Below are 24315 nucleotides of genomic sequence, written 5' to 3'. Positions count from 1 at the left end.
TCACTGTTGCATGCACAGAGGTGATGGTCTTCAGAAGGAAGACCTAGTAGTTTTTTTTTTTTTTTTTCTTTTCTGAAAGGAAGTGGATCTAATCCGAGTCTCAGATGTGACTCTCACAGTCAAGGAGAGCTGCGTGTTCCAACAGTTCCTTTCTTCTCTTCTCCCTCCACTGTCACGCAGGGCCGGAGGGGACAGTGAGGTTGGAACAATTAAAAGGATGCCGTAAACTTCTGTAGAGAGATTTCAGGTGACCTCCAGGATTGGTAAATGTGGCTTGTTAAATATGCTATTGGTGCAGGTTTTATTTCAGCATTTTTTGAGGCGTTAAGTGGAGGGGAGAGGAACAGAGGCTCTGCGATGTCGGAGGAGGCGGATTCCAAGAAAGGTGACATGAACGTGGCATTAGTGTTTGGAGAGACAGGTTTTTGAGCTAAAGCCTTCAGTAATTTTCACATTCCTAAGATGTGAACTATAAACTTGTACTAGAAGCTGTAAAAACTTATTGTGAGAATTCGCAAAGATGAGTCTCCGCCTTTATTGCCAAATGATAAAATGTGGGAAAGGAGACTTAAGATTGACGGGAGGAGAGACTAAAGAAGCAGGCAAGGCCTCGATGCTGCCATAAGGTGTGGCTGCTTGAAAAGAGGCCAGGCTTTCGACCCCAACGCCGCAGCGTGTTGGAAACGTGCTCTTTTCTAATAACGGGAGGCACATGCAGTGTAGAAATACGGTTTTGGCCTTTTGAGACAAACGTTTTAATTATGCTATTTGAGAGTAAAATTCTTAGTGTGAATCAGAAGGGGAATGAGTGAATGAATGACCTCTTTTGCATAACCACTTGATGGCTGTTTATGTCCTTGCACTGGGGCCGGGGATGGAAGATACATGAAGCTTAGGATGGCAAACATGGCTGATCGGTGGAGCTCCAGAAGTGCCTAGGGAGGTTAGATTGAGGTTTAATATGACCAGAACATCAGTGACTCTTTATTAATAATTATGAACTCTTTCAACAGTAATTGTTGTGCACACCCAGGACCAAGCACAGGGGTCCGGTGGGTGGGTTGCAGGGGAACAAGAGTCTCCCTCCTGGGGCCACCACCATCACTCCGGAGTAGCTCCCACCTCAGGCATGGACCCCAGGCCTCTTGGGAGCATGTGCCGATTTGCAGTTGAAGTGCCCACTTCACCTCGATTCCTGGTTTCACTTCCCTTTCCAGAAGTGCTTACTTGATAATTTGGTGAAAACATAATCCAGTGGAACAGTAGCATTGCCCTTTACCTACCTTCATGGACTTGGGTCAAGTTCCTGTTTATCCTGGGATCTCTAGTTCAGGTTGAATATTTCCTTTTGGCCTCTTATAAAAACCGGGAACTCTGAGATGTGCCCCCTGTCCCATGCCTCCATTGTCTGTTGCATAGGCTGCATTTTAACAATCTCTTGTTTTCTTTTCAGAAGGTAAGAGGGGCATCTGGTGGAGCTTTACCCAAAAGGAGGAATTCCAAGATTTTTTTAGGTAATGTAAATAGTTATCAATAGTGTGCCCGGATTTTCTCTGTGTATGTGTGTGCATGTGCATGTGCATGTTCGGTTTAAATAATAGGTTGTTTATTGCTCTACAGTTTAAGGATGAGAGGAGCCAATTTAATTCCAGATGATCTTTCTCTACTTCGTGTTTACCCAGTGGTGAAGGATGCTCTCAGCACTCTTGTTGGGTTAGTGTTTTGAAACAATTGTTTTTATAGTGAGTGGAGAGTAATTGTGATTCTGCTTCTGGTCTCTTTTTTTCCACTGCCTTTAATGAAGAGGCAGGTTTTCTTTTTTTCTTTTTTTAATATTAGCAAAACGACAGATTATTCGGATTTTACCATGTTTTCCACTAATGTCCTCTTTTTGTTCCAGGATCCTATGTTGCATTTGGTTGTCATGTTTGCTTAATCCTAATCTATGATAGTTCCTCAGTCTTTTTTTGTCTTTAATAATCGTGGCACTTTTATGACACTTTTGAAGACTACTTGCCAGTTATTTTGTAGAATGTACCTCAGTTTGGGTTTCTCGTGTTTCCTCATGGTAAGTCTGAGGTCATGCATTTTTGGCAAGAATACTGTAGGGGTGATGGGCCCTCCACGGTGCCTGATATCAGGGCGCACATGAAGCTGGGATGTCTTCACACTGGTGAGGTTAACCTTGATCCCTTGTGAAGGTGGTGTCTGTTGGGTTTCTCCACTGCAAAGTTAAAGTGTAATTAATCAGAATCTCAGGAGTGGTACTTTGAGATTACGCTAATACTTGTTTCTCCTCAAAGTTTGCTGGCTAATTTTATCGTCCATCAGTGGGTCTTGCCTGCAACAGGGATTACTGTGGTGTTTGCCTGATGGTGATTTTCTGTCTGCCTCATTCAGAAGAAAAGGTTTTTTGCTCATGCAAATTCGTAGTGGTTTCTGTATCATGTAATCATGATCATATTTCATATTAAGCTTCTGATATGGTTTTCCTGAGAGAAGAAGTGGTTTATTAATTTTTGAACAAGCAGGTTTATACCCCTAAATTGCTGGGATTATTGTTTGAGAGGAATTTCAAAGTTGTTTGCATATTGTGATTTCATCTATACATATATACTCACATATGTGTGTATGTGTGTGCATATATGTATGTGCGTGTGTGTATATGTGTGTTTGTGTGTGTGTGTGTGTGTGTGTGTCACATATACACATGTACATAGATTACTGAAAGTCTGGTAGAGTCTGGCAAAATATACTCCAAATTGTTAATAGTAGCTCTTTCCTGGTGGTGGGATTGAGGTAATTTTTATTTTCTTCTTTTTGCTTATCTGTATTTGATTTTTTTCTGTAACAAACTGTAATAAAAAGACATTAATTATTTGAAAAGTACAGCCATTGGAAACAGTCATGGGGCTGAGTTTCCTTCCTGCTTTGATTCTCTGTCGCTCTGCGCTGGGCCCACTTGCTAACTTTCTCTCTCGATTTTCAAGTTGTGGTTTTCTTGATGAGGCTTATCTGCAGTGGGTTTTTCCACCCTGGCCAATCTTTCGCACTGCTCGGCATGTGTTTGGACCACAACCCCAGTCAACCAATTAAACTCAGAGCAGCTTAGAATGGGCCTGAAAGCTAAAGTGACTGCATTCTGATGTTTTGGTTGTAAACTTTTGGCTCCCTTCCAATAATAGAGATAATTGACTTCTTCTGAATTCAGTGACATCAGCATGACATTCTTTTTTTAAAAAAACACTTTTTTTTTCTTTTTTTGGGGGTGTGTGGAGTGGGTAGAGGGTAGATAATTAGGTTTATTTATTTATTAAAAACAATGTTTTTTAAAATGGAGGTACTAGGAATTGAACCCAGGATCTCTGTGCTATGCACGCACTTTACCACTGAGCTACACCCTTTGCCCCCAGCACGGCATTCTTGAAGGTGGAAATAATTAAACATTTTGACTCGCTGTTGTTATTTTTTCATTATTTTCTTTGGTTGAATAAAGAAGTTAGTTGACCTCTTGTCTTTTAACCTTTATGTCTTTTACTCAAAAGACCTTGCAGTTTGATTTTTCTAGTGGTCATTTTGGTGGTAGAAGATATTGTCAAGTAATTGCTTTAAAAGTTAATCCAAAGGTAAGCACTGAGGTTTTGGGCTTCAGTGTGGCCCCCTCCTGGGAGCACCAGCCCTCCCTTTCATTTCAGTGGGACTTCTTCTACAGGCTGTTCTCTGTGTTTTCTCAACATTCCATGTCTTAGAAAGCCACAGGGTGTGCCTGAAACTCACAGCCCAGTAAAAATGTTCCATTTGGACTGTACCAGTTTTTAAAAAATGTAAATTTGAATGCTGTAGGCACTCTGGGGTTTGTCCTAGGCACCGTTTCTCTCTGTTATTTTATACTCAGATGCTTCGCTAATTTTATGTCAGTAAGAATTTGGTTTTGTGAGTCGTGACTTACAGCTCCTCAGCTGGTGCTTCTTATCTCCCAACAGCAGGCCCTCTTCTCTTGCCACACTGATCACAGCTCTGTTTTCAGGTTGGTGTGGCCTGTAAATTAATTTCAGTGAAGGATTGTATTAGGCATGCCTCTGGTTATGTAACAGGAAACTTAAAATACTGGTGATTTTAAAGAATAAAAACCAAAAAACAAAAACAAAAAAAGATGACCCCCCTCCAAAACCCCCAAAACTGGTGAATTTAAATAAGGTAACTGTTTTTCTCATTTCATGCAGATGTTAGGAAGCGGCAAGTGCAGGCTGATGTGGTGGCCTCATGTTGATCATGATCTAGGTTCTTCCCATATTTCTGTTTCACCCTCCATCTTGCCCTGTGATTTCCAACCTTCATGGTCACTTCATGGCCTAAAATGGCTGCTGGAAGTCTAGCCATCATGTCCCCCTTCTGGAAAGTAGGGAAGACAAAGAGGGAAGGACAGAAAAGAAAAACCTTATCTCCCAGTGGATTCAGCTTCCTTTTGTCAGCCTTCTCACAAATCCCCACACAGAACTTAAGTTTACACCTCTCTGGTCAGAACTTGGTCACATGCCTATACCGTGTGCCTCACTGAATAAAGTCTGTTACTGAGGAAGAAATGGAGAATGAATGCTGGGAGGCAGCTAGTAGCCTCAGCATGAGTCCTTCCTAAAAGAGACATTGGGCTGTCTCTTCATGAAGAGGAAGAGAACTCAGAACTCTCTTGCAGTCTCTTTGTTTCTTCAACTAGAAAGTACTTTTTCATTGCTACTGAAGCGTAGTTAAGATGACCCTTCTTCCCCCTCACAGAACACAGGCAGATGACTAATGCTTTCTCCTGGATAGAGGGTTCCCCCCTGTTCACTTAATGACTTTGTGACTAATTCCTTTTCCATTGGCTCAACAGTGACGTTGAAACTGTTGAATCATTCAGTTAGGACCTTCAGTATTGATTTTACAAGGGAAACTGAGGCTGAATGGCTTACCCGAGTCTCCTGAGCCCCATTCTGCCCCTCGACATTCAAGTCACTCTTCCTTCTGAATACCTGGACAGTCATTTAAGTCACACCCCAGTTAAGAATCCTTCCCTCAGCTCTAGCTTTTGCTGGTAATTTTTTTTTAAATCAACAATGACAGTTATTGCTAATTTTTGAATCACTTAAACTTTATACTTCTTTTAGTAGTTAGGATTTAAAAAATATCCTTTGAATACATAACACATGGGCATTGCTTAAAATTGAAACTTTATTGGAGCCTCCATAATGAAAAGTAAGTTTCTCTCTCCCTTCCCTATCTCCTTGCCACTTGGTTACCCTGCCCAGAGACAAACAGTATTTTCTGTTTGTGCATCCTTATATGTCTTGTGTATTCTTCCAGCAATAGTCTAGACATATACCATACTTGCAGGCTTTTTTCCTATAGGCAGGAGGGAGCATTAACATTTTGGTTCCCAAACTGTGTTCTGAGGCATCTTAGGGTGTTGCAGCGAACTCACAGGTCCATCATGGGATGTTTTAACTCTTCAAGGAAACAGTGATGCTTGAACATTGCATGAATGATTAGCTTGTTGTAGTTTCATTAATTTCATCTCTTTCTGAAGCTGCTTTTTTGGTGTTTTCTATGGTAAAAGGCAAGTACCACAGGAAAATAATGTGGAATAGGAATATGGGAGACAGTGTCCAGTCTCATTCAAAGAGAAAAGTTGAGCAGTGCCCAGCAGGCACACACAGCCCATTAGTAAGGAATTATGACTATATAGGAGTGAAATAAAACATTTTTCTTTGAATATATGTGTATTATTTTTTTCAAATGGTTACTAACTTGTTAGAATGTAAATGCTTATTAAGTTATCTGGACCTAACTACTAAATAAACAGAACTACTAGGCATTTCTTTTGGCTTAGGGCTGCTGTGCAAAAATTGCTGGGGTGCTTAACGGTGCTGTGAACCGAGAAAGTGTGTGTAGCTCTGCAATAATGTTGTTTAAGCTGGAAAGGGACACTATTAGGCTGTCTTTTACAAGGATAACTTACAGCTGTATGAAAGATTGTGACTTTGGGGAATAGGCAGGTATAAAAGTTACTGTTTAATGAGATAGAAGGAGAGTAGTGGGGATGTAAGGGAGTCTGGGATCTTCAAAGAAATACCCCAGGACTCGTGATGTGATTCTGGCCTAATCTCATATGTATTTTTTTTTTACAGTAAAACTACAAATGTGTATAGATGTGTAAATAACTGCTAATGCAGTGAATTAAAAAAAATACCATGTCTTTGTTATGTCATGAAAATAGTGTTAAATATTCACATTTTTATTGACACCTCCCCACTTTCACAGATAAGAGTAAATGTTCTGTGTCTGTAGACTGGGAGATCAAAGAGTGACCGCTAAACCCCAGAGAGCTTCCGTTCCACTGTTTTGGCTGTAGCCCTGGCATGTGTGTTTCACCAGGGACAGGTTGAAAATAACATTTGTGGAAAGTTCCAGGAACGGGCCTGTTCAGAAAACTCATCTGTGCCTATAATGACCAGAAGGTTGACGTAAACCCCATTTTGCCATTTCCTTCTGAAGTAGGTCCTAGGGCCGGGTCTGTGCACAAGGACCATCCCCCTGTGCCTTCTTGAGCAGTTCGTGAGATTTCACAGCCCCGGAGCAGCAGCCTGCTCATCTCCAGCTCATAAGTTAAAGTCCACGTGGTCAGGCCGAGAGAACTCTGAGCCAGGCTTCAGAGCTCTCGTTTGATTTAGGGATTCTTTCCTCGACTGTGCTGCTTTGTAGTGACTTCTTGGAAATGGCTGTGGTCCCAGCCACTTCTAGGAATCTGAGAGGATCATTGAAGTAGAGTTGAGGAAGAGGTATTAGAAAAAAAATTTTTTTTGACTTAGAAAAAGAACCCAGGATTGCCAGTTAATATTCCCAGTGGAATTTAGCTGCTGGAGAGGTTGGGAGTCTTTGTTTTGCTGGTTCTTAGGCTGTGGTTACTCTGTAGGTTCCTCAACTAGGTATTTTTGGGGTGGTGAGACTCCAGTCAGAGAAATACAGAAAGGTGGATTTATACCTAGGATTGTGGGGGTCACATGTATTGAGGAGAAACCTTAGATTTGTCCCTTAGAATCAGAGTGTAGGTTACCTCTGGTGACTTTCCCCTGCATTGGATTAAGATGTCTGGGAAAGATCGTGGTGCCCTTCGATCCCATTGACTTTAAAATAAAAGTAAACTATAAACTAAGTGTAACGGAGCTCATCAAAGCTCTGCGTTTTGCATGACAGCAGTCCTTGTTTAAACAATGCATCAGTTACCAATTAAAAAAAATTCTAACAACACTTTGGATGCTCTGGCCTTGCTCTTGTCCTTGGCATGCTGGTGTTGTGAACTTCCTAAAGTCTCCTTTCACAGGCATGTACTGAATGTGTGGTGTGTGCTGGGCGCTGGGCGCTGGGCTGGGGCTAAGGTTATGGAAGGTGAATTAGACTCATTTCCTGCTCTTAAAGCTACAGCCTGGAAGCATTTGAAGTTTGCATCTTCTCTATACTCAGATCACACAGAAGATCCCCCATGATATCCTGGTCCTCCTGAAGCTTATTTCAGGATTGCTTTGGAGCTGCCAATCATGTTAGTTGTGTGGAGCGTAGGGAAGAGATGATGTGGTGGTAAGGGGGGTGGCAGCTACTGTCTGTGGAGCCCCTAATACCTACCGATCCTGTACTAGGTGCCTTAAAAACTTACTTTATTTCATCCTCTCAAAGTCTTGGGTAGGTAATTATTACTCATAGCTTACTCATGAGGAAAATGAACTTGGAAAGAACTTGCCCAGGCTTAGTACCTAGTCAATATCAGAGCAGTTTTTTTTTTTTTTTTTTTTTTTTTGGCAGGGTCGGGGGGCTTAGTTTATCACTGTTTTTGGCCAGGTAAGATCTGAATTAGCATTAAGTATATTTTCTGTGAAAAAGAGACACATAGATAATGTGTTACATGAGTTGAATCTGTACACAAAAATGAAAGATTTGTACTTTGGTTACTTAAATTTATTATACATAATAATAAAGAAAAATTTAAGAATAAAGCTCCCCCACTCACGATTTTCATTTGTCCAGATTTCCTTCTAATTTTTGTCTATGATTTTAACTGCTACAAAGACTTTTCAGGGAAGATGAATTTTGCATTTTTAACATTAACGTGGCATAAACATTTCCGTGTTTCTATGTAGTTAACTAAATATCATTTAAATAATATTCTATTGGATTGAACACCATTCTCACTGAATATTGAGGTTCTAATTTTTAAACATTGTAGATATTGGGGCATTCAGATTTTTATCGCACATATAATGCCTGCCTTTATTTGAATCATTTTCTTTAAGTAAATGCCATTAGTTAGTTCTTAAACTCTTAGGTTCTTTTTTAAACGTTGCTTTTTGTCGAAATAACCTCTTATAACTTTCTAACAATGTAGTTTGTTTATTTTGGCATACCTGATTCTTATTATTTGGAATCTTTTATTAAAATGTGTAGACTGCATTTTAGCTGTATCTCATTTTCCACTAAAACTGCTCTCCCTTTGAGAATTTAAGAGCAGAGCTGTACATAAAAAGATACCAGGTTTTTGGCTGGAGGCATACAACATGGTCATAACAGAATCTAGATACTTTGTTTCTCAGGCGGCTGCTTGGTCTAGTAAAATAGCTTTCTCCTATTTACAGAGCTCATGTTTGTGTGTGGGTTTGTGTGTGTGTGGGTGGAACATGGCTCAATGGCTCTTTGTCACCATAGTTCTAAACATCTAAATATACAAACATGATCTGGGATGCTGGCACCCATGTGGGCACAAGACTGAAATGTCCATGTAAATATTGTGACAAGACATTTCCTTGAGTCTTTGCCTATCCTTCCCAGAGATTAGCCAAGCAAAGAGGCGATGACTTGATAGACAACAGGCTAGATTTCTTACTGAGAATTCTCCACAGCCCAAGCACAACAGGACTACTTATATCATGGGGCTTCCCCCTCTGATTTACTGTGCAGTATATCAACAACTCTTAGTGGGGAGGGAGAGGGAGGGGGAGAGAGAGAGGGAGGGAAATCGAGATTTTTATTTTAAAATAATTGTTACCATTTACTGACAGCTTTTTATGTGCCAGGTCTCTTGTTTATAATTTATTATTTATTCCCCGTATAAACTGTGTGAGATAAGTGTTATCTCCATTCTCCAAATGAGGAAACTAAGGCTTACAGAGTTTATGACTTGCTTAAAGAAACATTAAGTTTTGGGGGCCAGAGTTGAACCTAGGTTTATCTGCTCTCAAACCTATGTGCTGTCTTCCACTGTGCTGTGAAAAACATTCCAGCCCATTCTTGGGAAATCAGGAGCCAGGTACCCAACAGATAATAAGGACCAGCCTATTCCTCTAAACATCTTTAAGAATTGAGTATCTAGCACAGATGTCTATTTCAGTGGTAAAGCTGTGTGATGTGGCTCAGTCCTCTTTGTACATCTGTCCCGAGTAGATACGGATGTAGAACTTCGGCAACTTGGAAAAAGCCTTTTATTCCTGGTTTGAGGCCGATGGGTGGCAACATCAGAGGCGGGAATTGTGAACGTCGGCCCGTGGTTTGTCGTCCCCGTGGATTTCTGGCTTTCCTAGTGAGTGCTGCCTTGGTGTAGAATGTGCTCTTATACTTTCTTGTTCTCTGTTTTTGTTTTCTCCTCAGATCTAGATACTGATGATGATTTAAATAGCGACGATTATGAATATGAAGATGAAGCCAAGCTTGTTATATTTCCAGACCACTATGAAATAGCACTGCCAAATATTGAGGAGTTACCAGCCCTGGTCAGTGAGTGTGCACGGCTGCTAGCTAGATGCGCGTGACTCTGTGTCAGGTGTGTGTGCGTGTGCCGTGTGCGTGCGCTGGGAGGCGGGGAAGGCGGGTCGAGCGAGAGGAGAGGAGAGTGAGCTGGAGCAGGGCAGATCGCTTCTCCCTCCTGGAGAGGGCCTTGCGAGGCTCCATTCCAGGAACGTTGGGCGGTGTCCCCTCCGCCGCCTGTGACTTCGGGGCTGCTTGGGCTTCACTGCTCACCGGCGGCCTCCTCCAGGCGGGCTGGCTTCTTGCCACCTGTGAATCACAGTCTGTTGCCTAGGTTTTCAGACCGCGCCCCCGAGACGTGCCAGGGCTGCTGGAGAGGGGCTGCCTTCCGATCAGAGGAACGCCTAAAATTTTCTCTCTCCTGCACGTTGGCCTTCCACGTAGAATTTTGTTTGGGAAACATAAAAGGGCCCCACTGAGAACACAGCAGCACAGTTATAAAAATAACCGAATATTTACTGATCCCGGGTCTGCAGGAGGACTGTGGGGGCTGTGAACCCACTTGTTAGTTTTGTTCCAGGACGAAGACAGCTTTCTAGGTTTTAGAATTTAGGTTTAGTGGTGAGTTTTTTTGTTTTTTTTTTCCCCTTCCCTGCCCTCCCCTCCCCTCCTCTTCTTCTCCTTTCTTTTTTGTAGAGTGACTTTACGTCTTCTTGAACAACGTGAAGCTGGGGTTGGTGGTAGGAAACCAGTTTCTGTTACACTTTGATTTTCAAATCCTGTGGGGACCCAGACCGTTTTCCTGTTCTTCCCTCATTTCCTGTGTTGTCTCCACCGCTGCATCCTTCTTTCCTGTGTTCCCTTCCCTATTCTCTCCCTCTCTCCCTCTCTGTTGCCGCCTGACTTCTGAGCCTGGCCGCAGGTAGCGCGGTCAGAGGTTGGGGTCGATAGAGTTACACGTGCCAGTTCGTTTTTTCCCTCCTCAAACTCTGCCAGGACCAAAGCCAGGTCTTGGGGGTCCCGATCCTCCTGGATGTTGTGTGACTCTGTATCTACAGCCACCTCCTCACTCGCCCCTGCGGAGAGGGGACTTTTGTGCTTGGGGTTCCACTGTCGTTAGGAACCAGGTTTCTACCATTCAACCTCTTTGACCTACTTCATACCTAAACATAAGACCAGAGAAATGAAAATTTTGTATGTTTAGCTATGGTAGCTCTTCCCTTTAATTATCTGATATAGCATAGCCTTTTGAGTCCTGAGTGCATAGCTTTTAGCAATGTGTGAATTAAATTACCTCTGCTTTCTCCAATTCCCTGTTTGACTCACATGGCTGTTACAAGGGTGAAATATATGAATGGACAATATGGTCTTACCTTGTCCCATTACCTGATGTTATATACAAAGCTTCTATCTATATGACACTGAGAGTTCTTACGGTTCTTGTTTAATGTAACTCCTATGTCTGCTGTCAGAAAAGAAGCAGCACGCTGTGAATGAATGTCATGAGAAATGATTTTTCTCTCACTCACTTAAGAAGTCTTTATGTGAAAAACTTGAAGTACTTTCAATTATTCTTATATTGAGAACATAATTCTAAGTATGAACACTTACAGAAAAGTGAAGTGTCATAGAAATCTGAATCCAGCAATACATATTACAATTTTTAATACAGAGTGTTTTAGAATTTAGAAATGCTTTAAGAATTAAAGAGGGAGAGAATTGTTTGGAAGGTGAGGTAGGGAGCTAGAAGGAAAAGCCTGGATTTATCTGACAGTAACTGGTAAGATTTACCTATATGACAGATGCTAGTTACTATAATTTCTTTTCATGCTTTCACTACATTTTTGGTGTTTGATAATTCTCTTTTGAAGCTTTCAAATAGCAAAAATTACTGAGCACCAAATCACCCCACCAAGTGACTCTTCCATCACCTCTTGAGCTTCTCATCACAAAAAATTTTGGTTTCAGATAGGTACTCTATAAATTCTGCCAGAGAGTTAAACCAGCTCTTAGTGATGCAAGGGTCACAGAGACATCGCATTTGGGGGCTCATTAGGGATCTTAGAGCCTGGGACTCAGTGCCTATTTGTTGACTCAGAAACTTGAGCATTGGTGTGCTTGGGAATGGTTAGCAACCAGCTCCCTGGGGGAGGAGCCCTGTGCTCTAGTGTTTGCTGATTTCTGTGGTGGAAATCCTCCCACCGTGGCCGATTTCAGGCTAACAGCACAGATCACAGTATTGGGAAGGTATGTGCAGTAGGACACCATCACATAGAGGTTCCACTGTTCACATGATATGGACCTAAATGACCCCAAGAGCATAAAGCTAATAGTAAGATATAGTAACACAACTAGGGAGTAAAGAGTTTTGAATATTTGTTACCTTTTAAGAGTATATTTTGTTGTGAGTTTTTATAATTTAATTTTTAATAATGACTGTGTTTAACAACTCTCTTGCAGAATTTCTTAAAATTCAACTATCAATTATGTGAGCCAGTTTGAGCCAATTCCAGAACAGCCCTGAACATGAGATAATTCACAGTATAATTATAGGATAATGGATCCTGACCTTCAGTTGTGATCCATAAAAAGGGCCTCTGAGTGATTTTAGATGGTATTCTGAGAACACTAGGTCATTGTTTTATAGTGTCTCAGACTGTTTAAGGGAATTTTGTTGAGTATCACCAGGAAGGATGTTCAAAGGAAAGAGAATATTACATCCAAATAGTGGTCAAAGTCATTGTGCATTGCAAACTAGAACACTTTGAAAAGACCTCATGGGGTGGAGAAGATTCATGGGAGGACAGGGAAGGGATCAAGGTCGTTAGTGAAACAAAGTTATAACAGGCCAGACTAAAAAGATTAGGATGTGGAGCCAGCAGTGCTGAGGCAGCATGTCCACCCTTAAAATCAGAAAGCGGCTAATGGTGAACTCAACCCTGTTTTCTAAGGGCGTTACTGGAAGGGGGTGGAGATGAATTTTGATAATTGAAAGGAAAGGTAATTATGTAACATTTGCTTGTGGGAGATAAATGGGACTATCTTTTAAAAGGTTTAGGGAGAAGCAAGATAGAGGATTAACAGGTACAAACTACTAGGTATAAAATAAATAGATACAAAGATATAATATACAGCACAGGGAATATAGCCAATATTTTATAATAACTTTAAAAGGAGTATAAGCTATAAAAATATCAGGTCACTATGTTGTACACCTGAAACTAATAAAACATTGCAAATCAAGTATACTTTGGTTACAAATTTCTACCAAATAAATACCCCCCACCCCAGCTAAAAAAAATTCAGATATATTCACGGAGGCCTGATTGCCTGATCTGAAATGGAGTATGAGCTTTTGGAGGGCAGGGACCTTTTTCTTTTCCTGACCGTGCCTAGCCCCTTGCTGTCAATTGGTGGTGCTTAGTATAACCCTGGAGCATTTTAAGTTGGAGAAGGATAGGATCTAATGTTCATAGCAGATCACTCTGGCTGCTGGGCAGAGAAGAGGAAGCAAGAGCGGAAGAAAGGGGACTGGAAGGAGGCTGCTGTGTGGCCATCCCGATAAGCTGGGATGGTGGCTGAGATGAGGATGCGTGTGACTGAAATCGAGAAGAGGTAGATTCCAAATAGATTTTGGCTGAAGGACTGATAGGAACTGCTCATGGCCTGGGTGGGGGTGGGGGGTGGGAGGGCCCCTGAGGGAGCTTCCTCTGTTGTCTCCTCATTAGCTCTGGGGTCAGTGGTCAGTGCTCCCCAGGGGGAAATATTCTGCGTGAAGTTCAGCTAACTGTGCAGGATGCCAGTCTTGTAGAATACAGATTTTTGTTTAAAAATTTTTTTTTAAAACAAGTCACTGACTTTTATTATATTCAGAATTGGGAATCCATCATGACTGTCTCATTTTGGAATATTTTTATTATCCCGACAGCCAATTCCTCTCAACCTCTCATCCCCCCAGTCTCTGGCAATCACTGATCTCCTTTCTGTCTCTATGGATTTGCCTATTCTGGACATTTCATATAAAAGGAATCATATAATACATGGTTCTTTGTGGCTGACTTTTTTTTTTTTTTTTACTTAGCATATATTTTCAAGATCCATCCATGTTGTGGCATGTATCAGTATTTCATTCCTTTTTATTGCTGAATAACATTTCATTGTATGGATATATGACATTTTATTTATCCACTTATCGTTAATGGGCATTTGGGTTATTTCTTCTATTTGGCTGTTATGAATGATGCTTCTGTGAATATTTGTATAAGTTTTTGTGTGGACACATTCATTTTGGGTGTATACCTGGGAGTGGGATTGCCAGGTCATATGGTAATTCTCTTAAACCATTTGAGTACCTGCCAAACTGTTTTCCAAAGTGGCTACACCATTTTACATGCTTATCAGACTGTGTTTTTAAAGAGAGCAGAAATAGCTTATAGCATTAAGCAAATAGCGAATGTGGTGAGAGGCATATGTCCAGAATCAGTGGGGTTTGGGAGAAAGCAGAGAGTCTGCCCTCCCCATGGTAAGTTGGTGCCAAGCTGGACATCACAGATTTGCTCAGGACGTGGACTGATCTGGCACAGAGACACCTAGGCATGTCCCCATCCAGGGTCACATTTGCACCAGATTAAGAAGGAGCTGTGCTGCTTGCATTCCATTCAAGTGCCCTTGAACACCTGTCATTGTGTGATGAGTTAAGGATATTGGATATCTGGGTGTATATTTGTTAGGAGGAAAACACGCCACTTGGGGAAATCCTAGGCATTCCTGTTGCTAATTTCACCCTTGTAAATTGTTCACCTTATGCTTCTCACTTCGCTGGCTAAGAGGTAGGAATTGTTAAATCTGACTCCTGTGCTTGGGTTTACAAAGTGGATTTGGTTCTTTGCTATCTTGTGTTATTGTTAATATTGCATACTCCAGGCCTGGACAAAACCTAGCTAGACCCAGCGAGAAAGTGCTGGTGTCAGGAAAGTAGCATCTTGCTCTCATGGTAACTGAGCTGTTTGAATTTTCTTGAATTAAGCTGTATTTATTAATAAACTTTTAAATTCACCTTATAGAAGTTGCTGTTCTCTCAGACTGTTTTAATGTATTACATCTGGGTTTGTCTTACAGGTAACAATTGCTTGTGATGCAGTTCTCAGCTCAAAGTCTCCGTATAGAAAGCAGGACCCAGACACATGGGAAAATGAATTGCCAGTATCCAAATATGCCAATAACCTCACGCAGTTGGACAACGGAGTCAGGATTCCTCCAAGGTGAGGGTCAGACAGCAAAGTGGAACTCTACCCCCTAAAACTGGCTGAAGGAATATTTATTTTTCTACCTCTTCACTGAATTAGTAGTTACATATTTTCTTATCAGATGCCTTTTCTTAAAAATAAGCTAAAAAATTCTCTCTAAAATTATCTGTACCTGTGTAATAGATGCTGAACATGGCCAGCCCATACCCTCAAGCCCCTCCCCGCCCTAAGGCCCTCGGCTGCAAGCACCTGCAGCTCTTTGCTTGAGGGCTTTCTCTGCCTGCAGAGCCAGGTAGGCCACTGCGTGGGACAGTCAGAAATGCCACGGAGTTAATGCTCCCTCCCGTCCTCCTGGAACAGCTCTCAACCAGTGACTGCAGAGTGGAGGAGGACTACCCTAGATCCCTACCCTCAGGTAGGGGCCTGCCTCCTGGAGTTCCCCAGAGGGACTGAGCCCCAGTTGCCCATGGGGCCATCAGCTTGTTGACAGTCCTTGCGCTGGCTTTCTGTCCTTTCAGTCTCTCTTCCCCCACTGCCCTAGGGTGCGTCCTGGGATCAGTTCCCAAACAAGCCATTTGCATTCAAATCTTTGTCTCAGGTCTGCTTCTTGGGGAACCCAACTTAGGAAGACTTACAACAGTGTTCCGCACATTTTGGCTGGAATGCTCCTTAGACTACTTTGGCACCTCCTGTAATTAGATGCTGGTGTGTTTCCAGAGGCAGGTGCTAGAGGCAAAGGGCAGGTGGATGAGGACTGTGTCCAGTGTGGTTAAACCCTGACTGTACTGCATCCCAGTTCTGTGTGGGCCTAGGGAAGGCAGGATACCTCTGGGCCTGTCTCCCTTTGTTAATGGGGATGGTAATGCTGATGCTGAAGGATGTTTATTAGAATTAAACGATGATGAAACTTCTGTAAAGCACCTGGCACATACCTGACATTTAACTTTCAGTTGTTTTCCTTCTACCTAATTTAGACTGTCAGTGTCGTAGAGTCTTGATGAAACTAGTTTTACTATTTGTGGCTAATGCTTTAGACTTTAGATGTTTGTACACGTGGGATCTTTAGTGTTTTAAGCTTATTCAGGATTCACTTTCCCTCATGTAGTAATTTTAAGGAAATGACCTTTCCTCCTGTCCTCAGGTTCTGTATCAATTTTTTCTTTTTCTTTTTTTTTTTGTGTATATATATATATATTTGTTGTTGTTGAAGTATAGTCAGTTTACCATGTTGTGTCAGTTTCTGGTGTACAGCATAATGCTTCAATCTTACGTGAACATAAGTATATTTGTATTCATTGCATCAGTTTTCTAAAGTAAAAGAGCCATCTTGGAGCTGGGAGGAGCTGGCCCCCACCAGAGGGGCAGACAGGGTACTGAGTGGTCCTGTAGCTCTGGAATGAGTCTCTGTTATTCCACTGACCATCTCCTGGGACCCCTAGCTAGAGACACTCTGTTTTCTTAGATGTTCATTTTCAAATCACGCCTGATGCCCCGGCTGTGCTGATTGCTCTCTGATGACTTTCCAGTGGTTGGAAGTGTGCCAGGTGTGACCTGCGGGAAAACCTCTGGTTGAATTTGACTGACGGCTCTGTGCTGTGTGGAAAGTGGTTCTTTGACAGCTCCGGGGGCAACGGGCACGCGCTGGAACATTACAGAGACCTGGGCTACCCTCTAGCTGTGAAGCTGGGAACCATCACTCCTGACGGGGCAGGTAAGTGTGCCTTTACTGACTTGGGAGCTTTCAGAGGCTCCCTCTTAGATTCAGCCAGTGCCTTAATCTCTGGGGTTGGAGGGCGTAGGCTTTGGACTCAGCCCAGGTTTAAATCCTGATTCTGCCTCTTGTTAGCTGTGAAGTCTTGGGCGAGTTCTCAGATCCTTCTAAGCTTCAGATTATCTTGAGGATAATCATGGTGTCTCTCTCACAGGTTTATTAAGGGGCGTGAGCACGTAGCCCAGTGCACACAGCAGGGTCTTGATATAAGGTAGCTGTTCTTGTTAGTGTCTTTCTGTATATCTCTTGGCTGAGAGGACAGAAGCAGGAACCAAGACTTGTGATATGAATGTGCATGATCAAATCCACCATTAGAATAGTAGGAGGAAGCCCTAGAATTCATTATAAGAATTATTATCATTTTAGGAACAAATGGGGAAGGTGGGTTTTAAAGGATACTGTGTGTTCCGCGTCCCTGACATCAGCTGGCAGTGATGGTGTTCCAGTGCAGCAAAGGGTTAGAAGTGGTTCCTGCTTGTACTGTCAGCTTCACCACTGGTTTCCTTTATGCTCTCACACCATATGCTCTAAAATGTTAGCTTTTGGTTATGTTTGTACAGTAAATTCCTTCTATCATTTTGTGAGGGAAAAGGGAAATAATATCAGGGTTAATAATGAGAAACTTAAATACTGAGCAGTGGCCTTAAGAACCCATCATCTAAGCATCACTGAAACCATTTATGAAGCACAGACTTGGACCAACACCTAGGTCAGTCTTCTCCATCTGTCTAGGTTTTAGTCTCTTCTTGTTTACTTTAAGGTAAGATGATTTTTTAAGGAAAAATATTAAGACATGTGTCTTTTCTCTCCTTCTTTGTTATCTTTCCCTGACTGAATCAGCCTGCCTCAGAGAGAACTGGTAAGGGTGTTTTCACTAAATATGGTGCACTCCTGGTCAGCCACGCCCTTTTCATTGAACTGATTTCATTTCTCATTTGTTTTATAATTGAGGGCTGGCAGTTAGGTTGTGTCAAGATTCTTTTGATTCACCTTTTGGGTAATTTTCCTACTTCCAAAGGTTAGTGGACTTACTTTAACTCTTTAGAGAAAAGTAGCTTCAAGAATCTCAGGTGCTGGTGCCAAACATTTCCCTTCAAGTTAATAAACCTCTACACAAGCCAAGTCGAATTCTGAGCTTTCCAGGATCTGAAGAAGAAATCCAGGACATGCAGCTGGATCCAGGGTGCAACACAGGGTGCATGTTCTACATTGCTTTTGCCAATGTTTTATGCTTATAGCACGGTGCTTCCAGGTCATTGCTGTGTTGAATGCCTGCTTTATATGGTAATCGTCATTGTCCTTGTAGGATCTACTGAGAGAAGGGTTTGTAGTGTAGTCATTCTGTGGGGTACAATTGCAAGGAAAGGTTAATTTAGATGTTTCTATTTTCGGTGCTGTCTTATGTAGTATTTTTTTTCCTCTCATTGAATTTCTTTTTTTTTTTTTTTTTTTTACTTTCTTATTTTATTTTTTTAAACACCTTTATTGTGGTATGACTCCTGTACAGTAAACTACACATAGTTCAAATGTACAATTTAATGAATTTTGATAGACGGGGAGTGATGGAAGTGTTAGTTATCTTGATTGTGGTAGTGGTTTCATTGGTGTATACATCTATCAAAATTCATCAAATTATGTAGTATTTTTTGATAAGGCTGGTTATTAGATCCGGTTCTCAGAACCTCCTGTCCAGGACTACAGTTACCTGTATAGGAGGCTTTGTTGTAAAATTTCAGGTGTTTGAAGTCAGGGCTATGTCTTACCCATCTTTGGATTCCATACAAAATCTTACACATAGTAGGCATGAATACTTTTGTTAAAGGAACCAACTGGTTTATAAGTATATAAGTAATTAGATTCTGTTTAAATGTATGCTAATAATAAAGGCAAGGATTAATTCTGCTCCCTATGCATCTTTAATTTTCTAGAAGCCTTTTTTTTTCTAGCGTGAAACTTATTTTCAAATTATGATTTAGAGTTAATCTAAAGTTTCTTACCTTTCAACTTGAGGAAGGAAAAGTTTTATATTTGCCCTTTGGGTATATGAAAAGCAGATGTTCAGTGTAACATATTTAGAAAACAGAGAGAAAAGTTTAGAGAAGTAAAAATCACTGGTACTACCACCTGCCCAGACAAATCACTTCTAACAATCAACATATTTCCTCTCAGTCTTTTTTCCTTTCTAAGACCTTGATCAGTTCTTATACAAATACACACACACATACCCCACATTTTTACAAAAAATTGAATCATGCGGTATAAAGTTTTATTCCTTATTTACTCAATTTAACACTGAATTATATTTTCCATATCATTAAATATTCTTAAGTATCCCATGATAATTCCATAAGTCATCTCACTATTCCCCTGTGAGTTTGTTACAATCTTGCTATTCTGATGAACATCTTTGTACTTATGCAAATCTTTGGGTGTTTGTGTAATGATTCTTTTTTAGGACACATTCCAATAAACATTTTGAGAGTTGAAACTTTAAAATTTTTAATTGCTGAGTTTCTCTTTTAAACAGCCATAGTAATTTACATTCACACCAGAAATGTATGAAAATATCCCTTTCGACAAATCTTTGACAACTCTGAGTATTCAGAAATTTAAAAAACCTTTGCTAATCTGTTATCTTGTTTTAATTTGCTTTATAGTGAGGCTGAACATTTTTCATAGTATTCTTGGCCGTTGGTAGTTCTTTTTGTGAATTTCTTTTTTTTAAAATATTTTTTTAAAGACTGATTTATTGATTTATTTAGTTTTTTTTTTTTCTAGGAAGTGGTAATTAGGTTTATTTACTTCTTTATTTTTAGAGAAGGTACTGAGGATTGAACCCAGGATCTTGTGTATGCTAAGCATATGCTCTACCACTTGAGCTAAGCTGTCCTCCCCACCTTTTTGTGAATTTCTTAGGCTGATTTTTCCAGTAGGTGTATGTGTAGGTGTTTTTCTTACTGGTTTTTAAAACTCCTTGGCTATTAAGAATATTAACCCATTATCTGCTATAGTTAGGTTTTCTTTCTTTTTTTTTTTTTTTGGTAGAAGAGGGAGAACTTTTAAGATTATTCTTATCATATAATTGAGAGTATTTGAATAAATACTCATTTTCAATCATAGAAAGCATTGAACATTGGTAAAAACAATGTAGAACATGCACCCTGTGTTGAGGATTCTTGAATTCATTTAGCCAAAAAGAAAAAGCTCACTTTTTGACAATAGATCAGGATTTGATTCTAGCTTATCATGTGCAGAGTTGGTTTTAACACCAGTGATTATTTTTAGTCTAATTTTCATTTTATATTAGTTTATGGGATACATCAATTCTATTTTCATTTCTTTGGAATCTGTTTAATAGATTGCTAGTTGTACTTTATTGTTTGTTTAAATGCCAAGTGAATTAATGAAAACATGCATAAAATTTCCTTAAATGTCTGATGATGAGACCTGTGGATGTTGAGGCCTCTCTATCTGGGGGTGGGGTGACCACCTCCTGACGAAGGTACCATTGCCGAGGGCCCAATTTCCTTACTCGCTATGAACTAGGCTCACTGAGGCTAATTCAACTCACAAGAGACAGAATCTCAAAGTCAGGGCATTCATTTTTTAGTTTATAAGGAGAACCACAACTGCTTGTTAAGTGGGATGTTTATGTCAACTTGACCAGTACATTCCTTCCCTGTGGGAGCCTGATTTATATTTAGAATGTTGCTTAGTGAACATGGAATCCAAGCAGGTTGTGAACTCAGATATTTAATGGTAATGTGATCTGATTATCCTGGTTTCTTTCTCCCTAATAAGAATATACCTGTTCAGTGAGAAACTAACTCATCTTGAGGTGTCAACCTAGAATTAGTTCTCCCAAGAAGCCTTGATCCCACAGGCTACGCCATTGTGCTTGCTGGGTGATAAAAGTGGGCCCCCTATCAGATTCCACTCTGGTTCCCCATGGGTACAGCAGCAAACAAACAAAGCAGCACATCACCCTACAAACAAACAAAACGCTTTCCTCTGTGGGAGGAGACATTCATTTGGCAACACAAGGATGATGTTCTTGGTGGGAAGCAAATGAAGAGAGTTGGAGGCAGAAGAGGGTGTTTTTTTTCTTCCATCATGGAAATTTGTTTGCCTGAGAAGAAGCCTTGGTGATTGCAGGAGAGTCTTCCAGAGATGCTCATGGCAGCTGTGAAGTCGACTATCCCAGTGGCCCCTGCACCAACTTAGCAGCATCTCAAGGTGGTTTTTCTTCTCTGGTCTTCCCCACCCTCAACTTGGCATCAGCCCAAAGATTTGGAGTCAAGGCCCTGCCTACTTCATTTTAGTTCTGACCTGGCTTGTGCCCCTCTTGTGTGCCTCCGTAGCACCTTGTGCTGCTCCATCGTGACACTTTTCACGAGATCCTGTAGCTGTGCTTACTGGGGGTCACCTCGGACAGCAGGGCCTGAGCACCATGTTTGTTGTACACTGTTACAGCTCTAGCATCTAGCACAGCCCCTCAAACGTAGTAGGTGCTCAGTAAATATTTGTAGAGTAAACAGATGGAGGAAGACAGACATACCAATAAAGTTTGCTTCTCTGATTCACCTTTTTTCTTTTTCTTTTTTAAAAATTTTATTGACATCTTTTTACTCTTACTTGTTTTCCTTTCCTGGCCACAGTCTAGGTTGTGTCAGGCCTGGGAGTTATACTGTCTAAGGTGATTGTACATACCTCTAAGTTCATTCATTTTGTGTTTGGTCTTTTAGACTAATTGCTGGAGTAGTCTCTTGTTTCTCTTTTTCCTGTCTGTGGCTGATGCTCTGTGGGCACACACAAAAAACTCGAGGAGAGATGCAGTTTAGGTAGATCACACTTACTCTGGAGAGAACCTTTCCTCATCCTTTCCTCTCTGGTTTATGACTTGGTGTTTAACCAAGAGTTCTGGTTTTCTCTCCATTTGAGCTGTGAGAACAGAGCAGTGAGGCTGGCTTCTCTGGTTTTGTTATTTTTTCTAAACACAGGAGCTTGTTGAGGTACATCTTTACCTCTCTCCTTCTGCTTTCCTGTGTGGGGATCTGAGGGAAGGGTCTGAACTCCTGCCATTTTCTAGGGGTTAGGAAGAAAGCCTGAAGTCAAATAAGTAAACCATAGCTAGCCAAAGAAGACGTCTGTTGAGGTCATTTATACCAAACCAGCATTCGTATAAGATTATTTGAAATAAGGAAGTTTAAACTTACGAGGAAAGGGATCCTGCTTATCTTACTTAATATTATATCCTCAGTATTTGTATATATTTGGTATTCAATAAATATTTGCTGAATACAGTGAATGAATGGGTGAATGAATGAGTGAGTGAGTGAGTCCCTGTGTATGAACAAGGATGACCAGTCATATACTAGCCGTACCTAATAGCATGCCATCATATAGAAACATTTTAATCTTTGGCAATTAATTATAAAACTTTTTTTCAATCAAAACATAATAAATTTGGAAAAAAATAGAAAAGCAAAAAAAAAAAACCTTCCCAGAGATAAGAAATTATTACCATTTTTATATAATTTCTGACAGATTCTCAGCTGTTGTCTGAGTCTTAGTCTCTATCTTTGTGCTGTAATTTTTTCTGTAGTTAATTTTGGAACTTAATACACACACTATTTTCTAACATGCTTATGACATCAGTGGGTTATTCATGCTCTAAACCTTTTCTTTTACCTTTTCCCTTCTGTGGATCTCTCTGTGCCCTCCATGGCTTAACTTGTCATTTAACTTGAAATGAAGCAATGACTAGTTTCCTTCTAAAGTGAATGTGGTTACTCATGAAACGCTGCTGGGCTATTCCTAGCAGGATCTTTCTGTGAACTTCCTAACTGTGTTCCTTGGCTCCAAATTTTTAAGTTCAAGTAGAAGTCGGGGAGGGTAATACTTGTCAGGCAATGCTTATGTGCTACAGTAGTTTCTGAGCTAAGACTTGACTTTGCTAAGCTGAAGTTGGAGGTAAAATGAGTTTCCCAGTGAAAAATGTGTAAGGATTTTCAGCTCCTGAGTCTACTTCAAATTTTTTTTCTATGACTACATGTCATTTATAAATTCTTCACGATTGCCAAGTTTAAGGATCACAGTTCAGTTTTAGATTTCTAGTGTGTTACTCACTAAACTGTTTTTGTCATTGGAGTAAGAAGTAACTATTATGTCTGACCAAATCATGTCATATTTTTGGAGCAGTTAATGACTGGAGATAGGAAATGTTAAATTTCTCACTGTGGCAGGAGCCTAGTGGCTTAAGAACAATAGAATTCTATGTGATTTTCACTTATTTCAAAATCCTAGACCAATGCCAATGGTGCATTTCTAGCAATCTTACTATTTTCTGTTGGGGCTCTGATAATTAGGGGCTTAATGTCTTGAGTCTTGAAAACTCTCTCATTAGTTAATAATTACCAGAATTAAATGCCAAAGGAGTGTCACTTTCACTTTTCAGCCAGTATTTCCTATCACTTGTCATAGATTAGAAATATTGTTGCTGTATTTAAGTTATTAGTTCAAATAATTTTTTTTTTTTTTTTTTTTTTTTTTTTTTTTTAGTATTTAAACTTTTAAGAAATTTTTTCTTAAGTGGGCTGGGGATTTTCTTTTGTTTTTGCTTTGAGAGCACTAAGTTATATTTAAAGAAGAAAATAAATGAAGGCTACCATCCGCAAGTTAAAATAGGCCTCTAGGGGAGGAGGTATAGAAGAAAAAGCTATATAATGTTTAATCTATTAATAGTAGAAACATTGACTTTTTTGGGGTGGCAGGTGAGACTCCACGTATCTGGGTTTGGGTTGGAGGGTCACCATAGTTCCTGTATGTTACTTTCTTTCTCCTCTTGGTGATGTTCCAAAGAGTAGGAAATTCCTTGAACAGTCTTTTACTGTTCTAAAGAATAATATCTTTATATCTATTTTCTGATTTTGTTTTTCAAATTTAGGAGCAAAGAAATTGCAGCTTTTCACTCCCTTCTTGTTAACAGCCTGGTGCTTCACTGAGTCTGTTGGTCTCCTGAGAGATCTAAGGAAATAGTCTGGTGCAAAGGAAAAAGGACTGGGCCAGGAGTCAGAATATCTAAGTTCTGGGCCGCATGTGCTGTTTGAGGCAAATGACTTTTCTAAGCCTTATTTTCTGATCTGCAAAATGGGCCTGAAAATGTTTCCCTCTGCCACACTGCACAGCTGTTTGAGGACAGAAGAGGCAGCAGTTCTGATAGCTGTCGAAAGCTCTAGGCAGGACTTCTCAGACTTTACTGTGCACACTCGGATCTTGTTAAAATGCAGATTCCCATTCAGTAGGTGTGGGGTGGGGCCCGAGATTGTGCATTTCTAACAGGCTCTCAGGGAATGCTGTTGCTTTGAATCCATGCCCCACACTTGGAGAAGAAGCCAGGAACGGTCTAAAGCATTATGTTGTCGGGTGGGCTGTGAGGACCCTGAGGAGGGAAGCCGCCCCCCTCGGTACCCAGCTTCCCAGCACCAGTGCGCCTTGAATGGGTTACCCACGAGGCCAACAGGCTGATCTGTC

The 24315-nt window shown here is 40.7% G+C and overlaps 1 protein-coding gene across 1 annotated transcript in view; it reads left to right on the top strand.

The window, feature by feature from the left end:
- Window positions 1-24315, top strand: part of USP13 (ubiquitin specific peptidase 13) — a 116123-nt gene that overhangs the window by 36034 nt on the left and 55774 nt on the right. The window contains 4 exon segments of the mRNA XM_032483799.1: window positions 1454-1514; window positions 9670-9791; window positions 14884-15026; window positions 16538-16722. Of these exon segments, the coding sequence (XP_032339690.1) occupies window positions 1454-1514; window positions 9670-9791; window positions 14884-15026; window positions 16538-16722 (511 nt within the window).

The sequence above is a fragment of the Camelus ferus genome, chromosome 1, assembly GCF_009834535.1.
Source record: "Camelus ferus isolate YT-003-E chromosome 1, BCGSAC_Cfer_1.0, whole genome shotgun sequence".
NCBI lineage: Eukaryota > Metazoa > Chordata > Mammalia > Artiodactyla > Camelidae > Camelus > Camelus ferus.
This window is presented reverse-complemented; position numbering and strand designations above follow the sequence as displayed.